Consider the following 26,329-nt stretch of genomic DNA (forward strand, 5'->3'; position numbering starts at 1 on the left):
GCCCTAAGGAAACGTGGTGGCGAATGAATATAAACAAGAATTATTTTGCCTTGACTGCTTTTACAAACTTAAATTAAATGAGAATAAATATTTCATATAGAAAAAACTAGACAATTGCAACATGTACAACTCCTATGCAATCATAATATAACTTTTTTTTCGAGAATTTAGTCACTTTTTTGTTTTAAACAAATATATACGTTTTCTAAAATGCTCATATTTTAAGTATAACAAAAATAAAATAACTAATCTTAGATTTATTTTGAATTAATAATTTGGAATTTTTTGATTCGAATGATTTTTATACTCATCTTGAATAAAACTATATATTTATATAACTATATTTTTGGCAAATTGTTAAAGTAGATTATAAAAAGATTAGTTTGTATATTATAACTTTGAAATGTACCCATTGTTACATTTAAATATATAATTAGTTGAATTAAAATTTTTTTATTAATCATATGTATTGTATAAATAAAAATCAGTATTTTTATAGTACATGCACAAAGATGAATAGCACAATATAATATTAATTCTTTGAACATTTTAAGATAAATAAATTTTTATTAATTAAAATTTTTCAAAACTATGCATCTAAACCAGAGTTGTTAAACTCTACTTTTAAAAGTAGCGCGCTATCGCTATCGCTATTTGTTAAAAAAGGTAGCGCGCTACCGCTATCGTGATTTGTCAAGAAATGTAGCTCGCTATTAGCTACTATTCTTAAAAGTAGCTTTAACTACTTTTTATAAAAAAAATTTACAAACAAATTGTTTATTTTTTGCTTATAATGTTATTATATAGTAAATGTATAAAAATCAACATTTATAAATATTAAAATATAGTTAGTTTTAATTATAAAAAAATTTAGGTAATGAAAATAAATATTTATGGTAATTTGTTGCATTTCAATAATAAAATCATTTCAATATTATCATCCCCAAATCTAGAGCGACGCTCAGAAAGTATAAGTTTTGATTTATTAAATAATCTCTCGACACTAGCACTTGAGGTTAAGCGCGTATTTAATCTTATATACGTATTTTTTAATATGAGATAGATTATCAATAATTCTATTTTCAAGTATATCATATGTCTGGCATCCTATTATCATTTTGAGGGCTAATGCCACAGATCTTCTTTTTAAAGTTCTAGGATCTAGTCAATGTGTGATTTCCAAATAAGCTCAAAAGTATTTAATCAGATCAATTTATAAATATAAATAAGTTTTTAACTTCTGTTATGTGTTCAACTATCTCCTGTGGTCAAATATATGATATCTCTGATAACTCTACTATTAGAGCATCTTTCATCATAATATAAATATGTTTTTACCTTCTGTTATGTGTTTAACTATCTACCGTGGCAAAATGTATGATATCTCTGATAACTCTACTATTACAGCATCTTTCATCATTTTAAAGTTATCTCCTATTTTATTCATTAGTGTCTTGCTGCATAAAATTGTTGAACCAGGGGGATAGAGTTTTAATCATCATGGTAAATGATGGATTATCAAAAGGACATTGTCTGAACTGTATAAAATATAAAATCGACAATAACTTTATCAGCCAATTTCTGAGAAATATTGTCATTTGCATTATTAACAAATTTGGTTTGAATTAGTATTTTTGGATGTAGAGTGGCCTATACCAAAATTATTTAGATGTTTCTCCATTTCCTTAAAACTCATGAACAATCTTATAAAATAAATATTATCAGAATGTAAAAATGACAATTTACCTTTAGGTGTTTCTTGATGTTATAGCTACTGGATTGATTTGGGTATATATTTTTTTTTACATTTTAAACAAATAAATTTGAAACCAGTTTTGGTTATATATTTATTTAAAAAAAATTTCAAATCTAGGGAATGGGAAATTTGTATTATAGCTATTAAGAACATTTTCATCCCTTTGTATCTTACAATTCATTAATATCATTGTCTGAATCACTTTATTCGATATGGATATCCATAGGCGATGACATTTTTAATTATTAACACATGATTTAGGTTTATAATACAAATGAAAATATAAATTACGGTTCGGTTCATCCGGTGGAAAATTCGAAGTGAAAGAACGGTAAATATTATTTTATTTTAATCATATTTATTTACAGATTCTATGAACATTATATCTCAATATTTTACAAAAAGCAAAGTTGAGTTAATAAACAAATTCAATATAGAACATAAACTTAAAATTTACCAATACCCCTCCCTATAATATACATTTTACTTAATCGGGTACGGGATTTTCTCTCTCTTCTTATCTCCCGTAGGCGTTTAAGCAAGTGGTTTCGCCTCTTGCGCGCACAGGTAACTGCAGCCTGCCCAAAAATTGTGGATGGGCTCATCTCATAGGCTACCCGCAAATTTCTTAACCCAATAAGATGAGATAGTCCAAGCGTAGCTCTGCTGTTTCATATAGCAATAAAGGGCAATTGCGCTTATTATGACGTATGACGTAAAATATAAATTACAAATTGAAATTATATTTAATTTCAAATAATAAATAATATAATTAATTATGATATTATATTTAAATTTTCATGTTTATACTTACCTTCATTCAGCGTCTACATGACAGGATTTCTACTGTATGATAACCCCCTTATCGCCACCTTCGGCGACGGCGTCTCTCTATTATTATTTTCACCTTTTTAATTTATTGATACTCTTTTCAGAGAATTAATAAAGAACTTAAATTAATCTATCTTTACTACCAACTATCGATATTTTGTGAATATAAAGAATTTATTTTTTAGCGCGCTAAAAAGTTAAATAATTACAAAAAATAACCGCTATTAGCTATAGCTACCAAAAAAGTTGCGCGCTCTGAAAAAAACCTTCTCTAAACAAACTTTTTACAAGAGCACTAGTTAGGCATAAGCATTAATTATAAATTTCGAAAATCATAATATAAAAAAATTGAATGTATATAAATATTTACATATAAAAGTTGTTCACAAAAATAATGGAACTAGTTAAAACTACTGAAAAAGATTCTTACCAGATTTTTTTTATAGTGGAGTTAAAATGGTCTGCGATAAATGTAAGTAACTTAACAATTTTTATAATTTTCATATAAAAGTTAATTATAGGTGAAAAGAAATTAGGCAAAGTAATAACTCCTGATCCTTGGAAATCTGGATCCAGAAATAACACAGGTTGGTGGTTTAATATCAACCTTTTTAATATATATATATATACATTTAGAAAAAAGTGGTAGAATTATTAATGAAAACAAATTATTAACTGGCAAAAAATCAAGATTTATACCATATCAAAAAACTTTTGATAGGTGCCGAATATGTAAGACTAGTGTGCATCAAGCTCATTCTCATTATTGTCAAGGTATATAATATAATTAGAATCATATAATATGAAATATATATTTAAATAGAATGTGCATACAAAAAAGGAATATGTGCCATTTGTGGAACAAAAATTCTTAATACAAAAAATTATATGCAATCTACAGTGTAACATTTATTTTATTAAGAACAACAATTTATCTAGATTTTCTATAAATCATTATGTACATTTACCAATAAATTATATACATTTTAAAATTGATTACAAAATTCAAATGACATAGTTAATATTTATTATATTATGATGGTATATATATTTATTTATAATTTGTTCTGTTAAATGATCTGCCCATCATAATAAATGTATTATACAGTGAAATCAATTTTCATGTTGTGACATCTTTTCATAATTTTTTCTTTGCTTTATTAATTAAATGTAAGAGATTAAATTTTAAATTATTGTGATAGTAAGAATTTTATAAAAAATCTAAAAGGTACAATTTCTCGAATTGTACTATGTCTTTAATACTGTTATCTCCTCAAAAATCAGCCTTTAATTCTTTTAAATTGATAATCCTTCCTGCCCCTTTTAAATTTCTATATCTATAAAATTGTCTCAGAAAAATTTTCTATTTAAAAAAATACGAATAAACAATACTATATATCAGGGACGAGAACCCGAACCTTCAATATTTCGCTGAACCTAAACCCTTTCTTAAAATTTAGGTTTTAGGGTTTTTTTTTGATTTTAAATTTATATATTAATTTTAAAGAATGATTGTTTGATCATTTTTTTGTGTAATTATTTTTGTTATATTTAGTATTTTTTTAAATTGTATTGTAGTATTATAATTATGATGAATTATTTTTATGGTGATAATTAAAATAAATAATTTTTAAAAATTTGATGTTTCTGTTATTTTAACTAATTTATGCCTTTATGTGGGTTCTATTTTCAAGAGTATTTTGAAGAAAAAAATTAAGTCATTATTTTTCTGGTCCCCGAACCAGGTTCAGGGATTTTTCACTGAACCCAAACCCATTTTTTAGAAGGAGGGTTCTCATTCCTGCTATATACACATTTTATTTTAAAATCAAATTTTTACAAAAAAATAGCTTAATTTATATGGGATTGATAACTATTACTTATATTTAGAACTTTGGGGGTAAAAGATCATCTATTGTGATCATTTCAGTTTCACCATAATCAACCCATCTTATTTTGATGTAGTGCCTAGATGACTATTTTTCAATGCCACCACTACAATTATAAAAGTATTAAGGCTACAGCAAGACACATCAAGTCTCTTATTTAAAAATATTATGAAAAGTTGATTTTACTGATAGTAATTTTTTAATTAAATGCTACATATTTTTTTTATAATTTCTTGCTTCTATATTTTTTATTTACCTTGAATCTTGATACTAATTTTCCTATTAGCTAATAACTTTTTTATTTATATTTTTATGGCCATGAAACATTAAACTATTTAAACTTGTAACACATATGGTCTAAGAAATAGAATTAATGCTGTCTAGGGTTTAACAAACTCCATACTTAGAATGGTGTCATTAATATAAGATTCGGATTCATTTCTAATCATTGATATAAGATGCAAGGTTAATGCAGATGTTTTTTATCATTAATCTTGATACCAATTTTAGAAATTTTCTTATTAATTTTTTTATAAGGTGTTTACCAAATGGATTGAAGTATTAAATTAAAATGTATATTTAAGCATTACATATTGGCCTAGGCATTAGAATTAGTGCTTTCAAAATTTGGCAAACAAGTTTAGCCTAATATAAGACTCAGATTTGTATCAAAATTTTAAAAATATTCAAAATATGATGAGATTTTAATTATTTTATTCCTAATATCTATTAAATAAACCAAAAAGAACAAATAATTATATAAACTATAAAATTCATAAATATTTTGAATTGGGGAAAAAGATGCTTTATTATATTCAGATGTAATTAATTTTTTGAAATGCAATTTATAGTCATAAATTTTTTCCTTTGTGCTATTGCTTTATTGTATTAAATCTTTCTGTTTATTACAAGAAAAACTCAATGAATTAGAATACTAATCAGACATTACATATTAGTGGACTCAGATATTTAATGCTATAATAATTTTTTCTCTAACTTTTAATATTATTTTTTCAAAATGCGTTATTCTTGAAATTATCTATTAAATTATTTTAAGTGTTTATATGTGCATGCCCACTAATTATTTATATAAGTTTCAGAGTTCCTCCAAACGTTTGACTGACTTTACGTTTTAGGAAATATCACTTATTTGAATTATAATTCAGTTCCCTTTTCTGATTGGTGAATTGACTGAAGAATCAATAAGTTAGTAACTAAATATTAACGCAAACTAAATATTCAGATCTTATACATTCTGGCACGATGCCAATTTTTTTCATATTTTACTAAATCCTTTTAAATTCGAATAGAAATTAAAGCAATAAAAATTTTTTTTAAAAGCTCATTTCTTTTATTTTTTAAAAATTATATATATTTAAAATAACATGTAAACCATTTGTAAAATAAAATTTATACATCGATGGCTTCTAATGCCGGACCTAAAGGGTCTCCTTGTTGGATGCCCTGTTTAGAGAGAATAATAGAATCATTAAATTGCAAAAGGTCGGTTGATTATAACATGCACATGCAGCGATGTATGTTGTATAATCTGGGAAAGTTTCACAAAAGGAGGGTATAAAATGTTTCCTCCTAAGTGAGTTGAAGACATTATGTAGGTCGATTTTGAGAATGCATTGATCATGTGTATTATGGAGGATGACAGTGTCGAGTAGGATGCAGCCTCACATCCTCCAGGAACATTGAAACCAAGCTGGTTTGGATGTAGTAGATTGGATAGGTTAGATTTTATACGGGAGCAAATTTTTTTGGAAATGATTCGCTGGAAGAGTGGCCCTATTGCAATAGGCCTGATGTTGTCTCCATTGGTTTTGTTTAAGGATATTAAGCGGGCTCCAAAAATGATGGGCTGAATGAGATTAGGTATATTATTATGAAAGAAATGATTAAGCAATATGGTGAATTGTGTAAGTATGTTTTGATATAGGGGTATAGTTGTTTTATTTTGGAGATAAATGGCTTGAAAGTATCCATATCCCTAAGCATTTCAGCTTTTCTATCCTCAGTGGCTAAATTTTGACACATACTGGGAGATTTGTATATCGACCCACATCGAACGGCAGCACTAGACCTCTGGAGCAAAAATGCCCCAAATCGCTCATATCCAGATTCACTAAAACAGAGACTGGAACTTTCCATTGATATAGCATTGCGTTGATTACTTACACTTCAAAGCTGTTCAAAGAAAATCTCCATCGCTCTTTCTCCACCTAAACCCTAACCCAATTATACATAATGACAATAATATGACCCCTCTGCCAGATCCAATAATTCCAACTTCACCCATATGCCATCTAGGATATGAATGGTTAAAAACTGTACCTAGTTCTAATCTAGGCTTGTTATTAACCAACGAAGAACTCAGAATATCCATAGGCCTTTGCTTAGGATGTGAAATCGTAACACCTACATCATGCGTACTATGTGAAACCCACATCGATAGCCTTGGACACCACCTTCTACACTGTCGTTTCTCAAAAGGCAGATTACCCAGACACCATGCTATCAATTCAATCATCATCAGAACCTTGAAATCCTCAAATATTCCCTCCACCCTGGAACCATCCGGCCTCAGCCCCGACAATCAACCCAGACTAGAAGGTATGACGCTAGTCCCTTGGAACCAAGGTCTACCTTTCGCCTAGGAATATACTATCGTGGATCGTTTTGCCAGATCTTTTTCTTCCAACTCTATCACGAAAGACGAAAACACAAAAACAAATATAGCAACCTTAATAATGTTTTGTTAGTTCCGGTAGTCTTAGATACCTGTGGATCATTTGGACTCCAAGCCCTGAAATTATTCAAAACAATAGGGCAAATGTTACGCTTAATCACAGGTGATCCAATTCGACAGAGAATATCAACTGAAATCTGCCGTTCTAACTGTATATCCATACATGGGTCTATAAGCCCCGTTGATCATACCTAATTAAATGTTTAATTATTATTTTATTTAATATAGTTTTAATATAAATTTTATTTTACTAATAGTTTACATGTTATTTTAAATATATATAATTTTTAAAAAATAAAAGCAATAAATTACTAATTAAATTACTTAATATACAAATTTTTTCTTATTTTGCTAATAATTTTATTCTTTATATTGTCTACAAAACGGATTAAAATAAAAAACAGATTGATAAAATTTTTAGAATATATGCTTTCAGTGGCTTAATTGTAAGTTTGATCAAAATTTTGTTGCTAATAATTTTTTCCTTTATACTGTGCCATCTATACTGGTTCCATATTACAAATCTTATTGTACATTATACATACTTAAAATATTTTAATTAATATATCTATCTACTTTTAGTATACCACCATCTATAATTATACCATAACAAACATATCATTTAAAATAATACTAATATTAAATTTTAATATGCCTATTTTATATTTATTCCATTATACTTAGCAAATATAAAATTATATAAATATTGATTTGTAAATTTTTTGCTCCAAAAGTTTTTCTAACGTGTAAGTAGAGAAAACTGTTTAAATTAAAAATCATTATTTAGTTTTAAAATATTTAAATAAACATCCTAATAAAATAAATTATGTATTTTATATATTTTTTAATATAAATCTTTACCTAAGATGTTTTAGAATTAAAATCGTTTAATGCTTTGATATACTTATTTTATATAAGATAGTAAGGAAAAAATACATTTTTTTAATCCCCTCCTAAAAGATATATGGAAGCAAACTACAACATCCCTTCGTTCATGTAGATACCCTAACAAAAATAATACATTTAAGCGTTTGGCTTTAAAAAAGATTTCTTTTAAAGTACCTGTAAAGTAACCGAAGGTTTGATTATATCTAGAGCGGTCATAAAATGTTCCATCTTCACCGTTGGATTTCTCATCATATTTTCAACGAGACGTTTATTTTCATGAACTTTATCCTGATTTTGGCTGTTAGAAATATTTTCTAATTTAAGCTTTTTAGTTGCAAAATTGGTAGCTTCCAGGCTATCTTCCAAGTTTTCATTGTATTCTATAATATCTTTAAGAGCTTGTCTCGAAGCTTCCTTGACTAGGGCAGACAAATCTGCACCACTAAAAAAATAAAATTTCTTCGATAATTAATATTTTTTAAAATTTATATCAAACTTGTAGAGTTCAAAATTAAGCCCGACTCGATATTTAAGAAAAAATTTTTGGCCTGGTTCAGATTTTTATTTTTGATCATTTTTCTAGAACCTTAAATTTTTTTATTATTTTGAACATTATTACCTTGTATTTTGCAAATTTTTTCAAAGATTTTCCATTTGATAAAATTTGAAAATCTTTTTTAGGATTTTTAATATTTTAAGATTATACCATTTTTCAACTCTTACCAGGTCCAATTTTTTTTAAAAGAAATCAAATTCCGACGAATCAATAAATATTTTAACCTAAATCCCCAGCATCTCTCATCATAAGCTATATTTTGTAAATCGACACATGGCGAATATAAATTTTGACCATAGCCATAATCAGAATGACATTCTACATAATGATGATTTTTTAAAAAGTTTGTTTTTGCCGAGCGTGAGATGGTGGCGCAAGAATCGGTTATAACTTTGAGAATATCAAGTCGGTCCTCGGAATTGGGTAAATCGACGTAAAATATCTTGTCAAAACGACCGGGCCTTAAAATAGCTTTATCAATCACATCTACAAAGAGTTATTATTAAATAAAATGAATTATATAACTTCTCTAGGCTATGGTCTAGCTGTTTTTCAAAAAAGAAGAAAGAATTTTCCATTCAAATAATAAATTTTGGTTAAGAATTTATAAATATATGTTTAATATTATAGCCTGACATTACTTTGGATTATATTAAAAATACATATAAAATAGTAAATTATAAGAGAATTAAAACTAAATGTTGACTATCATACAAGCTTGATCTCAATATATAAGGTGGTTGATATTAATGTCGCTTAAAAACAATTGTATTTAATTATTTAGTGTTTTATTTAGATTTAATAACAAAATTCAAGAAAAATTATGACACACTCCAAAAAATGGAAAATTCGATGACTATTAAGCCTTCTATCTCAGGTATTGAGGTGGGTTTTTTTTTTAAATTTAGCCTTAGCAGCTGCTTAAATAATATGTAAAAAAATGAAAAAACGCCTGATTTAAAAAAAATTAATATAGGTGGAGATGTTTAAAGAAATATCTTCAGAACCCGAACCCGTTTAAATCTAATACTCTATCTTTTTTAACATTTTTAAAGTAAACCTAATCTGTTAGTAGCTCCCATTACAAACACTCTTTTCCTAGAATCGATTCCGTCCATTTCTGTTAAAAGTTGGTTGACTATTCTTGAAGCGGAACTCTAAAACGAAAAAAACAAGGTTTACATTTATACTTCTTTCTATGACTTATAATAATTCGAAATCTACGTTATAGGTAGATGAACAGAGATGCGTCGATACCCCCTTTATAGCCAATGCTATTAAAGTATCTGCCAACGATCTCTCTTTATAGATCATTCTTCGCCACAGCATCTTTCTCAAGGCCCCCCCCCCAAAAAAAATTTTTTTTTTTATATCTTTAAAAAAAAGAAAGGAGACAACAAAAAAAACTAACCTCGTAACCGGTACCGCTATTGCCTCCCCCCTTTCCGCCACTTTCATCGTGGCTACCACCTCCTCTTTTGGGGCAAAGAGAATCGATTTCGTCAAAAAAGACTAAACAAGGAGCAGAATCTCGGGCCCTAGAAAAACATTTTCTCACTGCCCGCTCGGTTTCACCGACGTACATGTCTAACAGCTCGGGGCCTGGAATGGGTAAATATAAATGTAATAAATCGCAGTTTTTTGCCTTGATCCTTTAAGTAGTTGCATCAAAAATATTTTGGACTAAAGAAATTTAATGCGTTAAAAATTTTAAAATCTGCTGACCACATACCTTTAACGGCGATAAAATTAAGGGCCGATTCCCTAGCAACAGCTTTAGCTAGCAAGGTCTTACCGCAACCTGGCGGACCTACGAGCAGAACTCCGGAACTCGTGTTAGCCAATCCGAACAGGGAATAAACCTCGGGATATTTTACGGCTCCCCTCAAGCATAATGTTAGTTCCCGTTTGAGTTTGAATAAAGCGCCGACGTCCGAGTCCCATTTTTCGTAATTTGGTAGGTCACGAGAGATTGAAGTATCGATGTTATTTGGCTTCTCGCCACCATCTGATTCATTGACGGCTGTGGGCAAGCACTTTTGGTCAGAAATATAATCTATTTTTAAAAAAATCATGATTTAGAGAATATTTTTTAAGACTGGGATTCCTATGCTATTATTTTTGAAATAAGATTATTTGTAAATGAATTTTTAACCTGGAATACTATCTTTAGTAGATATAGATGAGGTATAAAATCCTTCACGTTTGCAAGAGGGAATCACATTTTTTAGAGCAGTTTCAAAATCTGTTAGGGTTATCAAAAATGGTGAAGCCTTGCAATCAGGCGAACTTAAATTGACAATTTTAGGCATGATAGGCGACTTGAGAAAGTTCAAATCTAATGATTTAATAGAAGGAGAAAAAAAACTATCAATATGGTGAGAATAACTAAATAGAGATTATTTTTAAAATAAATCTAAGATTATATACAACTTTGACTATTATAAATATTCCATATTCTTAAAAATCTTATAATAATAAATTACACGTTTTCAAATTCCGTTTATCTAAATCGTCATCTTGCGAGATAAGGGTGTTGGATAAATTGTTATTGTTTAAGTTGTTATCTTGAAATAAGGATCTATATTTTTATATAAAAAAAACAAAATATAACCGAATGATGCTATTAAATGGCCGAACGAAGAAATTATTTTTATTTAAATTGGTCGAATTAATTATTTTAAAAAATTCGTCGATGAAGAAGTATGGCTAAGCTTTTACCTAATAAATTTAATTTTCTAAATTAATTGCCAATGATTTATCATCAGTATTAATAAAATATCTCGTTTAATTTCTAAAAGAAGTAAAATTTATCCGCCATCTGATTTTAACTGAACCGCAATTTGTCCGGGCCATTGTCCAATATAAAAAGACCTGTCTATTGATCTTTTCATTCTAAAACTACTAATTTGAGATAGAAGTACAACGAAATTTTTAACTCAAGTAGAAAAAAATGTTTAACTTAAAAAGCATATTATAATTATAGGGGCACTGAAAATACTTGTACAGAATTCTAGAGACCGAAATATTTTTTTAATTATACTTATAATTTATTATATACTTTTAACACTATTACATAATGCCCCAATATTTTTTCTTAATTTAATTTTATAAAGAAGTAAAAGAATATTTACCATATTTCAAAGAACAAAAATAATATATATTTCATGATCCCATATTGTAATCATAAATATATAAATTTTAAAAAAATCCCCCATTTTGTCTTAAATCGGTCAGTATATAAAAACCATCGCCGATAAGGATAAAATAAAAAAATTAAATATATCGAATAGAGTGGCTCCGATTGAAATAGGCAAGTGCGCAATATATGTGCATTATATTAATAAGAAAAATATATAATAATTAAATTAAGAAAATTCCAAACCTAGAAATGGCGGAGATGGTAGCCTCTCGAATCAAGGTTTTTAAATCAGCGGCAACAAAACCAGGCGTATTCCGGACAATTTTTCTAAAATCAATATTGCTCGAGATGTTGAGTTTTGAGCAGAAATGTTGTAAAAGTCTATAAATTAATAATTACAAATTAAAGGATTGGTTTTGATACAGTTAAAATATTTTAAATTACAATTATTGACGATAACGTAAATTTTAATTTAAGATTTTAGGTAATTTTATGAAAGATAAATAACATCCAAATTCAACACTTATATAATACATCCCTAAAATTGGTAATTATATAATTTATTTTTTGTTCGGAAACATTCATTCATAGGGATGTATCGTTATTTCATCTTTTTTAAAATATCGGTTAAAGGCCGGTATTATAAGAATTTCCGATCTGATAAATGGCGTCTTAATTTTTAAAAAATTTATTTCAAATTTTATAATATATTCGTTTATGACTTATTATTAGGGGTGTCTCGATATTATTTACCGGATCGGGCCTATATTTTACCCATTTAAAAAGATTGGTTATCGGCCAATATTATAAAATTTTCCGATCCGATCCGATATAAAATGGCGTCTAACAAAAATAAAATGTTATAAAATTTTTAAAAAAAAATATATCTAAAATCATTTATTTTTATAAATAAAATCGAAATCCATTTTTATGTATATTTTTTTAATAATTAATTAATAAACATTCTGCCATATTGCTATTTTTTGCGCATTCTGTTTATAAAAGTGTGCTATAATCTCTTCAGAATCTGTTTTTAGTGAAGCAGGTGATATTGACAGTTACAATTCCCGCAGGCTGACCTCTGATAAATTGGAAATTTTGTTATTTCTAAAAAGAAATCTTCGATATATTAATGTTAAATATTATTTTAAATTTCATAATATATTTGTTTATTACTTATTATATATATAAATTAATGTTATTACTTATTATATAAAAGTAATTTAACAACTTTTAGAATCGCAATTTAATTGAATATAAGCTATAACTGATAATTATAATATATTAAAATGACATAAGTTATGGTATAGTTAAATTATTGATGTTATACTAATAAAAAGCATATTAAAAATTAAAGCCATTAGTATCTTTACAGAATACAAAATTAGATATGATAACGGATCGGTAATCGGCCGATATCAATTTAATATCGGATAGGATCGGCCTCCAAAAGTTGTATCGGTACACCCCCTACTTATTATGTAAATATATAAAAATATTTTATATACTTTTAAATTCATCAATATAAACTATAACTGATCATTATTGTTATGGTATAGCTAAATAATAAATGTTATACTATTAATTATGAGAGATGAATGTATGTAAAAATTAAAACATTAATATGAATCAGATCAGTAATCGGACAATATCAATTTAATATCGGTAATATCGGATCGGTCGATACACCGCTAGTTCCTAAATATCTTGAATGAATTTGAGTCCTATAGGACCGGCCCGATCACAAATAAAATATAGGTTCGGTTTGGCTCAAGAAAATATTAATATTAAAAACAGGTGGGAAATATTAATATCAAATTTTGTAATAAATAGAGAGAATTATCGTTAAATTGTCAAGGTTATTGCTGAATATTAAAATTTAATGCATAAATTTAATATAATTTGAATTTTTTCCATTATACGTTTTTATAGGCCGCGGTGAGCAAGGAGATTTTGTCACCAAGCCGCGGGTGGACTTGGGTCAAAAAAAGGACTTTATAAGTTTCTAATATGACTGAACCTTTTGATCCCAACAATTAATTCAAAATTATGTTTCACTTTGATCTTATGTATTTATTAACAATATTATAATTTATTTTTTAAATGTGCCGTTTCAATAATTATTTTTAACACAATAATTTTAATTTTGATATTTAAAAAAAGAAATAACAAGATCTTTTAAAATATATTTAAGATATGAATTGATTAACAAATAAAAATCAAATGTATTTTCTATAAAATATTTTTTTAATTTATGAAAATTGGAAGGTAAAATAATAATTATTTTTCTTTGCTTTTTTAAATTTCATCTTCGGAAATGGCGTTTTTGCTTTACTTTTGGCTAATTTAAAAATATTTCTTTTTCCATAAGGTCCTTACATTTATTATAAAGCAGAGATTTATAAGCTTATACCAAAGCCCGGTAATTGAGCTGTAAAATGTGCATAATTTCAAAAAATAAAGACCAAGCCTAAAAAGTCAAATGTTTGATAACTAACTTGGAACCATTAGTTCCTCATAGTTTTCTACTTCTCTTTAAAGTTAAACCCAATTTAGAAAATACAGAGGTTTAAGCATGAATTTGGGACTCTAAAATAGTTTAGATATTTTGAGAATAAAGATCAAATAGGAGCCAATTAATGGGCAACCCATAGCTCGGGGATTTTCGCAGGGGGGCTGCTTAGGACCATTTTAAAAAAATCGGTTGCGAAGTTGATTTTATTAAAATTTCTGATAAATCGTAGTGTTGTTAAACTGCTTGATTTTTAAAAATGGTGAATACAATATTTTAGCCACAAAAATTATGCGACGAGATTTCATTAATAGAAGTCCAAACCATTTTTCTATCTATGAGCAAAATTTCCAGGCTTGCGTATTTTTTTGGCTAAAATATCGGGCTACCCGTTTAACAACACTAATAAATCGAGTTAAAAATTCCTGAATCAGAATTCGAGTTCAAACCTGTTCAAAATTCAAAAAACCGGGAGGGGTCATAAAATAAAAAACTTTGGCTATGCTGGAATTTAAAAAAAATTCTGAACAGGCCAGTGGGTACATATATATATAATGTATATTAAACTTATATCGACTATTCTCATTTGGCATTCCTAATACAATTTCACGATCAAAACGTCCTGCTCTTCTTATACCTGGGTCTATGGAGTCAACAAAATTGGTTGCGGCAATTAACAAAACATGGCTATCAGAGTTATGAGTGAGATCTTTTAATAAATTTTAATCAAATATATTTATAGTATTGTAAACGTTACTTCAAAAAAGTAACGCGTTACTCGTTAGTTGAAAAATTAAACATTATATAGAATTTCCTGCACATAATATAAATAAAATTATACAAAAATAATATATTATAAGATAACTTATTTATTTTTAACAGCAATTGATTTTCAAAATTTTGATCAGATAAACAAAAGAGTGCTCAACACATCTTTTGCCGTGCTAAAAACAAGTTCAACTGGCGCAGAAAATGGGAGGGTTGTATCATATGTAATAAATAAAAATTTTAATTGGGGGAATTTTATAAAAATAAAAGAAAAATCTTTCCTATCTAGATCAAAGATCTACTTATATATATATAAGAAAGGAAGAAGGAAAGAAAGAAATCGAATCCATTTTATATATTCATTTTCTTTTTACTTTATATATTTTTTTCTTTCAATCAAATTTACTATAATATGGCGTTATTTTTAAGTTTACTAGATTATATTTGAATGAATAAGCCCAGAGATATTTTAATTTCAAAATTCAAAAATTAACAATATGAACGCCCAAATATCTGCCCTTGGGCGGCGTAAAAAAATCGAGCATGATAATTTTTATTAGATACCATAGTTATACTAACAATACATACCTTTTTTAAAAAAAAAATAGGAGGGGGTAAGGTAGAAACTATTGTAGATTTGTCATGGATTTCACCAATATAAAACAAGCCCAAAATTACATTAAAAATTTTGTTTGATAATTAAGTCATATATTGGGTTCAAATACGCCATCTTGCAGAAAGGATTTTATATAAAGAATCAATAAAATTAATATTAAAAAAAATTAAGGAAGTCATTATATCAAATCGATCATAATGGCAAGATATTCGATTAATTCCTTTCAATTTCTTTTAAAATTTAATATACACTAGGGTTCGTGCAATATATGTTGGCAACTTTCAGCCTCCTAGTTGTTATACCTTTTGGAGATATCGAGGATTAAAACATTACATTATTTACGTTACGAATGTCAGTTTTAAAAACTACATGATTGTAAATAATGAATTTTAGTATCAAAATAAAGTCTATACTTTAATTTTTAAGAAAAATAAAGTTAAAATTTTTTTAAGGTCAAATAATCTTTTGACAAATAATAATATTCAAAATCCTTATAAAGAAAAATTGGTTATTTAACATTAGTGTCATGAGTACAAAAAAAATGGAGGTAAGCATTAATCGATAAAAAAATCAGGGATGTGAACCCCGTCCCTGAACCCTCGTATTTTCGCTACCCAGAGTTTTTTCAAAATTGATGGTTCTAGCTGTAAAAAAAATTTTTTTCTTATTAATTTTTTACTGGTAAATTATTAAAAAATAAATAAATGAAAAAAAAAATTGTTATTTTGAGTCGATATTTCTTGATGTTCTCCAAACCCTGTATTGTGATAATCAAATATATATTTCTTTTTATATAATTCACAATTTTTATTATATTCAAATTTATGTACTTATTCATGAATTTTTTGTTATTCATAGATAGTAGAATTTTTTTTATATAATTTAAATTATTGGCATACGCGAGATAAATTAAAGAGTTTTATACTTTAACGTTTTAACAATTTTTTAATTCGCTTTTTGGGATTATATTTTTTTAACTTTTCATATTTAATTTTGTTCAAATGACAATAAATGGTGATTCAATTTTACAAATTTATAATAGTTTATTTTGGTATTTTAAATGGGGTTTCAAGTTTCTATTTGTTATACTCTGAACCCGGACCCTATTATTTGTCGAAGAGTTCAAATCCCTAAATGCAATTATAATGATGGCATATTTTATTTTATTCGTCTAAATGATTAATGTAATGGCCCAATATAGGGTTGAAAATTTCCGGGAATTTTTATTGATATAAACTTCCCTTGAGAATTTATGGGAATCAATCATATTGCTTAAATAACTAATAATTTTCAATTAGTATAGTATATTTTATTATATTCAAGTGGCATCAAATAAATAATGCAAATAATAAATATAATAAGTATATGCATGAAAGGTTTAGTAAAATACATTATCAAAACTGGATACCTCTTTATTCCCGGTTTGGAGTGTAGGCTTCCAAAAAATAACCATATATGTTCTGATGAAGTACCAGTAGGCGATATTGATAAAATTCTTTGGACAATTTTAGATAATGATTTGTTTGTACAGAGCCATTTCCACCATGTTAATGGAATAAGATATCTCACTCCACTCCAAATTCCAGAGTTTCTATAAAGACCATCTTTAGCTCGATATTGGCCTAAGTATTCAATAATCTCAGCATCTAATTAAAAAAAATCCGAAAAAGACTTTATTATTGATATCCCGTGACCTCTCAATATCATCAAGGTTATCCCTAAATCTGGTATCCAATAGATTTGCAGAAAAGTGAATTTCTTTGCAGCAGAATTATTTTCTCTCAACAGATTTTAATATTAAATATTCAGGTATTTCAGAAAGTGTTACTTTGTCAATTCAACATATATTGGGTAGTATAATTTCTGAGATCTTCTTTATATGCCCCCAAAAATTATCATCCTCCAGAATTTGGGTTTTAAGGGTTTTATCAAAAATATTATGGATTGCTATTTCTTGTAAAATCTCTTGATTTTTAAACTCTTTATCATTATTATTACACCATCCCATCTAGTTGGTGTAATAGAATACCTTCAAGGCATAAAAAAAGATAAAATGATATATTGTATTCAATTAAATTAATGTATTAAAAAATAAATAAATAAATGTATTTTATATAAAAGGACATAAAAAACAGATAAAAACATTATTGAAATAAAATATTAGATTATTAAAATAAAATATTATATAATTACGACAGTTAGACTTGGCAATTTTAGTGTTGAATATGTATTAACCTTGTTTCTCTTTTAATTTCTGCAGAAAAATGAAATGATTCCCTTTAATTTATTTTATTAACGTTTTAGTCCTATATATTTTATTCAATGAATCTTTAGTAAATTTATTTTATATTAATAAATTTAGCCTGTGTGCAGCCCAACCATTGCACTGTAAATGGGAATAGATTTGCTTATTTTAATTATTTTTAAAAATATTTATAAAATTGGGAATTTTGGGAATATTCTATTGCTCATTCAATAAATTCCTAGGGAATATTCCAGATTTTAACAACCCTAGTGATATATCATATTTTTTAAATAATATTTTAAACTTAGAATTCAAATATATGATTTTTATTCCTTTACAATTGGGTGGTAGGGGTGGATAACTTATATAAAAATAAATATTTTGCACAAGTTTCAATGTTTATTGAATATTATAAAAATTGGAGGAAAACATTTCTCTTTATGAGGATTTTATATTATATAGTTCTGGGAAAAAGATGCCCAAAATATTTTTTTTAAAGTATTAATTATATGCTTTAATAATGAATTTATTATGCACAATCAAGTAATTCTTATTTAACCATTAATTAAATAAAAACGAACACTCCTAATCCTCACCTTTTTTTTAACCCCACATAGTAACTTAAATTTTGCAAAAATATAGCTCACAAGAACATAATTATAAACAAAGTTAGGTGGTAACACAAATACTTGCATCTATGATTTAAGATTATTTGGAGCCTATTCTCCTTTTAGGCTGCGTCCAAAGTCATTAAAAAAAAATAAATAAATTTTGAGGAAAAAAATAACATAAGCTATTTTTAATGTAAAAATAAAATAGTGTCCTATTTCATTTTTCGGTATTTGTAAAAATTTATTTTTTTTAAAAAATAATAAAAAAAAAATAAAGTTGAATAAAAATATATTCAAAATTTTGAAATTTTTAGAAGAAAATTAGTAAGTAAAATTTTTAATGATATTAATTTTTATAAGGCTGCGTCCAAATTCATTTGAAAAAATACTTAAAATTTTCACAAATTAATAACAAAACACTTTGGACACATTTAAGTTTTTAAAAATAAAAATATTCAAAATGCTTGATATGAATCAATTATTAGTTATTTATTATATAATATTTGAAGAAACGACTCAACATAGAAATAGGAATAGATATTTGGAATTAAGGTATATATTATAATTAGAATATTAATAAATATATTATTCATTATAGAGATCAAGGACTTTTTAATATTTTTGATACTATACCTTATTATCCTGATAAATTCCGTGAGACATTTCACATGCATGTGGAAACTTTTAATTATATTCTAACATATTTGAATGAAATAGAGACCCCTCAAGTCATACATAAAAACAATATTAGTATGAAGAATAGGCTTTATATAATTCTTCTGTATGATTTTTATTTTTTAATAAATTAGCTTAATATTTTTAGATATTTGACAACAGGAATGAGTTAGAGAAAAATAGCCTTATTTGCAAAAATTGGCAAATCATCAGTAGCTACTATAGTTACATCTATTTGTAGATAATTATGGGTAAGTCTTCAACCCAAACATCTTTCTCTACCTACAGTTCAACAAATGCTTAATATATCAGCAGAATACCTCAGGAAATCTGGCTTTCCTCATATAATAGGTGCTATTGATGGAAAGCATGTGAGAATAAAACAACCTCAAAAAAGTGGATCTGTGTTTTTTAATTATAAAAAATTTAATTCTATTGTGCTACAAGCTGTAGCTGATAACAGAGCAAGGTTATTATTTATTTTATTAATTTTAATTCTTTTCTAGATTCATGTTAATAGAGGTTGGCTTTCCTGGGTCTGTGTCAGATAGGAGCATTTTTACCAAGAGCCAATTTTATCAAGGAATGATCAATAAAATTATTAAGATACCTACTCCAAATTTCTTACCTTTAACAGACATAATATCTCCATATGTATTTGTAGGGGATGATGCATATCCTTTATTAGACTTTATAATGAAACCTTATAAAAATAATTTAAATGCCCAAAAAATAAATTATAATAATAAATTATCTTGTGCTAGTCTCAATTGAGCGATGCTTTGGGGTTTTAACTGCCAAATTTAGGCATCTACATAAATTATCAGAAACTAATATAGTAAATTCAATTCAAATTGTTAAGGCAGATTGTCTATTGCATAATATAATAATAGATAGAGAGGGCATTCAAAATATAGAGCTTAGTTCAATTGAAGAATGCCCTTTACCAGATTCTATTGAATCTCAATACCATCGCTCAAATGAGAACTCTAATAATATAAGAGAAAATTTTATAAGATATGTAAACATGTAAATATTTAATTTATTATATTTTTTATTATCTTTCATTTATAAATTTAATAAATACATATATATTGTAAATAATTGCATCAAATAAACAGTTTTTTTATTTAAATAATGATAAATTGTCAGAGAATAATTTTTTAAATTTAAATATATCATCAATTGTCATAGCATTATATTTGATCCAAAAAGGATTGATAGAATCCCATCATATGATGTACATCCTTAATCTTTTCCATTTTATTTGAATCTAATATTTCTATTTTTTTAAATAATATATAGTGTTATTTATTATTTTACCTTTTAGAATCTCTGTTCTTTCAGATTCTTTAACTTTTAATTTTTTCCTTTTAAATATAGGAGTTGGAATATTTTTAATGATAATTGGGTTTTCATTCTCTTGTTTGTGGTATCTTGATCTAACTATTATTCAATAATAAATATAAAATAATAGTAAAATAATGTACAGCATCCAATTCAAATACTGGATTAGCAATTTGATTCAGATATGATTCTGCCTAAAAATAAATTACTTTTTAATACAAATATAAAATAATACTGTTCCCATATGGCTATTTTCATATTCCTAATTAAAATCAATTTTATATTTTTAATATTTTACATTTGTCTGTATCAATATCAATCTTGAAATTTGGTAATATTTTCCTTCAACCATGAATAATTTTCAATATATATGACATCTTTCCCTTTAAGAACTCCAGATCCAGATCCAGAACCTAAAATATAATATAATTTAAAAATAAAATTTTTATTTTTACCTGATTTTTGCTGGGTGAGAAAATATAACTTATTAAATTTAGCCTTTACTGCTCAAAGCGATTATGAAAATCCAATAAATAAAAATATCAGGGATAACATGGTTGGGAGAAGTGTACATTTAAGATTAGTAAGTGTATATATTATAAATTTTGAAACAATAATTTAATATTTTGACATCACCTTATGTGATTAAATAGAGATTCTATAGAAATTAGGCAAATTTTGGAGGAAAGGCCAGGACTATGAAAAAATTTTGAAATAAAATCAAACATATAACTTCAATTATGATCAATTGAAAACAAACCCTTTGCAATTTATTTTTACCATAATTTAGCCAATATTAACTTTAGAAATTAATGTAAAAAGAATAATAGGGTATGATTTATTAAGATATTGACTATTTATATAGAAAATATTTACTAAGTTTTATTGAGCTAATATTTTGACATCACCTTATGAGATTAAATAGAGATTCTATAGAAATTAGGCAAATTCTTTATATAATAATATATTTTTTAGTGTCTGAGTATAATTTTATGGAGAGCATCAGAGAGCACAGAAGCCTCTGGTGTAAAAGTGACCTAAAATTTAGAGATTCTGTAGAAAACAAGCGAATATGGGAGGAAATAGGAAAAACCTATAGCTTGAATTATGATCAAGTGAAGAAAAATTTTTTAGCAGTAAAGGCTAAATTTAATAGGTTATATTTTCTCACCCAGCAAAAATCAGGTAAAAATAAAAATTTTATTTTTAAATTATATTATATTTTAGGTTCTGGATCTGGAGTTCTTAAAGGGAAAGATGTCATATATATTGAAAATTATTCATGGTTGAAGGAAAATGTGTATCCAAATTTTCTGAGTCAAGCTTGATATTGACACAGACAAATGTAAAATATTAAAAGACAAAAATATAAAATTGATTTTAATTAGGAATATGAAAATAGCCATCTGGGAACAGTATTATTTTATATTTGTATTAAAAAGTAATTTATTTTTAGGTAGAATCATATCTGAATCAAATTCCTAATCCAGTATTTGAATTGGATGCTCTACATTATTTTACTATTATTTTATATTTATTATTGAATAATAGTTAGATCAAGACACCACAAAGAAAGAGAATGAAAACCCAATTATCATTAAAAATATTCCAACTCCTATATTTAAAAGGAAAAAATTAAAAGTTATAGAATCTGAAAGAACAGAGATTCTAAAAGGTAAAATAATAAATAACACTATATATTATTTAAAAAAATAAAATATTAGATTCAAATAAAATGGAAAAGATTAAGGATGTACATCATATGATGGGATTCTATCAATCCTTTTTGAATCAAACTAATGCTATAACAATTGATGATATATTTAAATTTAAAAAATTATTCTCTGACAATTTATCATTATTTAAATAAAAAAACTGTTTATTTGATGCAATTATTTACAATATATATGTATTTATTAAATTTATAAATGAAAGATAATAAAAAATATAATAAATTAAATATTTACATGTTTACATATCTTATAAAATTTTCTTATATTATTAGAGTTCTCATTTGAGCGATGGTATTAAGATTCAATAGAATCTGGTAAAGGGCATTCTTCAATTGAACTAAGCTCTATATTTTGAATGCCCTCTCTATCTATTATTGTATTATGCAATAGACAATCTGCCTTAACAATTTGAATTGAATTTACTATATTAGTTTCTGATAATTTATGTAGATGCCTAAATTTGGCAGTTAAAACCCCAAAGCATCGCTCAATTGAGACTCTAGCACAAGATAATTTATTATTATAATTTATTTTTTGGGCATTTAAATTATTTTTATAAGGTTTCATTATAAAGTCTAATAAAGGATATGCATCATCCCCTACAAATACATATGGAGATATTATGTCTGTTAAAGGTAAGAAATTTGGAGTAGGTATCTTAATAATTTTATTGATCATTCCTTGATAAAATTGGCTCTTGGTAAAAATGCTCCTATCTGACACAGACCCAGGAAAGCCAACCTCTATTAACATGAATCTAGAAAAGAATTAAAATTAATAAAATAAATAATAACCTTGCTCTGTTATCAGCTACAGCTTGTAGCACAATAGAATTAAATTTTTTATAATTAAAAAACACAGATCCACTTTTTTGAGGTTGTTTTATTCTCACATGCTTTCCATCAATAGCACCTATTATATGAGGAAAGCCAGATTTCCTGAGGTATTCTGCTGATATATTAAGCATTTGTTGAACTGTAGGTAGAGAAAGATGTTTGGGTTGAAGACTTACCCATAATAATCTACAAATAGATGTAACTATAGTAGCTACTGATGATTTGCCAATTTTTGCAAATAAGGCTATTTTTCTGTAACTCATTCCTGTTGTCAAATATCTAAAAATATTAAGCTAATTTATTAAAAAATAAAAATCATACACAAGAGTTATATAAAGCCTATTCTTCATACTAATATTGTTTTTATGTATGACTTGAGGGGTCTCTATTTCATTCAAATATGTTAGAATATAATTAAAAGTTTCCACATGCATGTGAAATGTCTCACGGAATTTATCAGGATAATAAGGTATAGTATCAAAAATATTAAAAAGTCCTTGATCTCTATAATGAATAATATATTTATTAATATTCTAATTATAATATATACCTTAATTCCAAATATCTGCCTATTTCTATGTTGAGTCGTTTCTTCAAATATTATATAATAAATAACTAATAATTGATTCATATCAAGCATTTTGAATATTTTAATTTTTATTTTTTTAAAACTTAAATGTGCCCAAAGTGTTTTGTTATTAATTTGTGAAAATTTTAAGTATTTTTTCAAATGAATTTGGACGCAGCCTTAAGAACATTTTTTATGATACTTAAATATGTGGACAAAAGATACAGGTACTTTTTTCTTCTATAGAATCTTGAATTATCTTCGTGTTTTTTTTTCAATCTATATATTTTAAATTAATATTCAATATTTTATTTTGCCAAACCAACTTTTTGTTATATTACAAATTAATATTTCATTATGATTCCTTATCCATATTTATATTAATCATTATATATTAAAATAATCATCTTATAGGGTTGAATAAAACATGTTTATTTATATTTCAATGTCCAACATTTTGGATTGCCCCTTTGACACAGTATAGTATACTTGATTATTAAAATAAAATAGTAATATTTGGGTAATTTTGATTTGTTAATTGTTTTGTCTAAATTTTTTTTATAATGATGCATCTAATTGGTTTAATAAAACTTATATAAATGATAACATAAGAATATTTTACCATAGTTGTCAAAATTTTATGTGTCTGCTAAGTTTTAGATAATTTTAAAAAATTTCTAAACAATTTGAAAATTTTTGGGGTAGTTCTTCTAGAATAAAAAACCAAGAATTCAATATTTATTTAGAATTATCTTTCAGCTTGTCAAAACAATCAACATATATATATATATTAGAGCTCTTAAATGGCAAAATTTACAGGCCTGGCCTGAAGGGAATTTAGTGTTAGTCTGACCAAATTATTGCCCTGCCCAGTTTCAATTTTTTACAAAGATTGCCTGACCTAGTTTTTAAATATAAGGTGTAAACCAAAATATATGTTATTCACCAAAATATATTAATAATTGTGGGGAGTGGTTAAATCAAAAACAGAATAGTTTATGGATTACCAATTCTACGAAATATTAAATTCCTCAAATATATATTTTAAAATTTTTTTGCCCAGCCCTGTTATTTTTTTTGCCTACCTATACAAAAAAGGACTAAAGCAAGCCCTAGGGGCATCAATTAAGAAAAATTATAAGAATAGTATAGTGTATATAATTTAATAATACCATCAATAGAGCACAAAATTTGGGATATAATTCTTCGCTCCATATCTTTAGTTGTTGATTCTCTTTTAGGAGTAATAACATCAAGTTCATCTATAAATAAAATGACACATTTTTTTGGCTCATCATCATTTTTTTCATTATTTATCAAAGATGATAAAGTTAAAGCATCACCAAATACCTTACGTATTTTTTTTTCAGCAACACCACTTATGCTAGATATAATTTCTGGTCCTGCAATTTTTAAAAAAGGCCAACTAAACTCCTATTTAAAATATAAATTTATAAAATTATATGTGAATTAAACCCCTGCTATTGCCTCAGCCAACATTGACTTGCCTGTACCAGGAGGACCATGTATTAATAAACCAATTGGAGGTAAAATTTCTAAATCTTTATAAATTTTCGAGTGAGTTAGATGAATTATGCTCTGGCATACTTCAACAAGTAAGTTATCATAACCAATAAAATCATCAAATTTTAATTTTGGGACATACCAATTATATAGTAGGAAATCTTGAGCATTTTCATTTACTTTGATATATATATATACATATTTTCTTAATATGTAAAACTTGATTTATTAGATTGATCCTGATTTTTGAAATCATCAAGTTTAGGAGAATCTTTTAATTGAAAGGATAAATTATTTTTGCCTTTAAATTTATTTTTTGATTTGTGTGTTGTTGAAGCTGGAGTAGTATCACAATTTTGATTACTATTTGCTCTGTATAAACTATGTAGGCTACTATTTAAAACATTCATATATTAGTAAATTTTGAAATTTTTCAAGAAATAAATTTATGCATGTATGTTATACATTAATTTGTAATATCTGGCAATATATAGCAACTTATATAACAAAGATCAAATTTAATAATGTAAATGGATATCAGAGATATATTGCTCCCCTTTAATTTTTTTTGATATTTAGCCCCTTTTTTAAATTTTGTGAATGGGTTGAGCTGCTTACCTGCCAAATTTTTCTTTTAATAATGGTATTTAAATCCCTTTCTCTTAAAGGCTCTTCATACAGCGTCTAGATAAGGGGCATAAAGGGAGCGAGATAGTATGAGCAGTTTGTTTCCAAATTTTTTAATTGTAGCAGGCATCTAAGCGGGTAGACAAAATTTATTATGGGTTACGAATGATTTTTTGATGAAATAGGAAAGATGTATCCTGTAAAAATTTATAAAATACTTTTGTTATGATCTTATTTATTATGCATCCATCAATTGCTAAACATCGATTAAACTATAGATTGTCAACAAATATAACCACGAGAAATTTTATAAAAAAAACTTATATTTGGATTATTTCTACTATATTTGTAAATATAATTTAAAGAGGGTAGATATTCTATCAACAAGTTTGAATTCATAATAATACATTCATCCTAAATGTGTAAAAGATTTTTAATTTAATTCATTCT

The 26,329-nt window shown here is 26.2% G+C and overlaps 2 protein-coding genes and 1 long non-coding RNA gene across 4 annotated transcripts; 1 reads left to right on the forward strand and 2 right to left on the reverse strand.

The window, feature by feature from the left end:
* Positions 1-3,041: 3,041 nt before the first annotated feature.
* Positions 3,042-3,698, forward strand: LOC135930128 (cysteine-rich PDZ-binding protein-like). Its single transcript, XM_065466916.1, has 4 exons — positions 3,042-3,059; positions 3,109-3,174; positions 3,224-3,361; positions 3,411-3,698. Exons 1-4 carry the CDS (start codon positions 3,044-3,046, stop codon positions 3,491-3,493), a joined length of 303 nt encoding a protein of 100 aa, XP_065322988.1. The 5' UTR covers positions 3,042-3,043; the 3' UTR covers positions 3,494-3,698.
* On the reverse strand, positions 3,548-25,681 carry LOC135929645 (uncharacterized). 2 transcript variants are annotated; one of them, XM_065466330.1, is made up of 13 exons: positions 25,473-25,681; positions 25,205-25,431; positions 24,901-25,162; positions 14,897-15,038; positions 12,061-12,198; positions 11,162-11,256; positions 10,831-11,013; positions 10,408-10,731; positions 10,087-10,277; positions 9,736-9,832; positions 8,900-9,161; positions 8,294-8,561; positions 3,548-3,742 (listed from the first exon to the last, which is right to left on the reverse strand). In XM_065466330.1, exons 1-13 carry the CDS (start codon positions 25,660-25,662, stop codon positions 3,701-3,703), a joined length of 2,421 nt encoding a protein of 806 aa, XP_065322402.1. In that variant the 5' UTR covers positions 25,663-25,681; the 3' UTR covers positions 3,548-3,700. The 2 variants fall into 2 exon arrangements, with proteins under 2 accessions (XP_065322402.1, XP_065322409.1); XM_065466337.1 differs by lacking the exon at positions 25,473-25,681 and having other exon boundaries at positions 3,586-3,742; positions 25,205-25,290; positions 25,337-25,384.
* Positions 20,617-20,888, reverse strand: LOC135930247 (uncharacterized). The gene is made up of 3 exons (XR_010572738.1): positions 20,827-20,888; positions 20,735-20,785; positions 20,617-20,690 (listed from the first exon to the last, which is right to left on the reverse strand). It is a non-coding gene; the product is annotated as an uncharacterized LOC135930247 (long non-coding RNA).
* Positions 25,682-26,329: the final 648 nt, after the last annotated feature.

Source organism: Gordionus sp. m RMFG-2023, chromosome 1 (assembly GCF_954871325.1).
Source record: "Gordionus sp. m RMFG-2023 chromosome 1, tfGorSpeb1-WG-v2, whole genome shotgun sequence".
NCBI classification, from domain to species: domain Eukaryota; kingdom Metazoa; phylum Nematomorpha; class Gordioida; order Chordodea; family Parachordodidae; genus Gordionus; species Gordionus sp. m RMFG-2023.

Coding starts and splice junctions, on each gene's coding strand:
- LOC135930128 (XM_065466916.1), top strand. Junction 3,175..3,223: donor TGGATCCAGAAATAACACAG/GTTGGTGGTTTA, acceptor ATATACATTTAG/AAAAAAGTGGTAGAATTATT. Junction 3,362..3,410: donor TCATTCTCATTATTGTCAAG/GTATATAATATA, acceptor ATATTTAAATAG/AATGTGCATACAAAAAAGGA.
- LOC135929645 (XM_065466330.1), bottom strand. CDS start 25,662: ATGAATGTTTTAAATAGTAGCCTACATAGTTTATACAGAGCAAATAGT. Junction 12,199..14,896: donor AATGAGAATAGTCGATATAA/GTTTAATATACA, acceptor ATTAATTTATAG/ACTTTTACAACATTTCTGCT. Junction 9,162..9,735: donor GGGAGCTACTAACAGATTAG/GTTTACTTTAAA, acceptor AACTCTTTGTAG/ATGTGATTGATAAAGCTATT.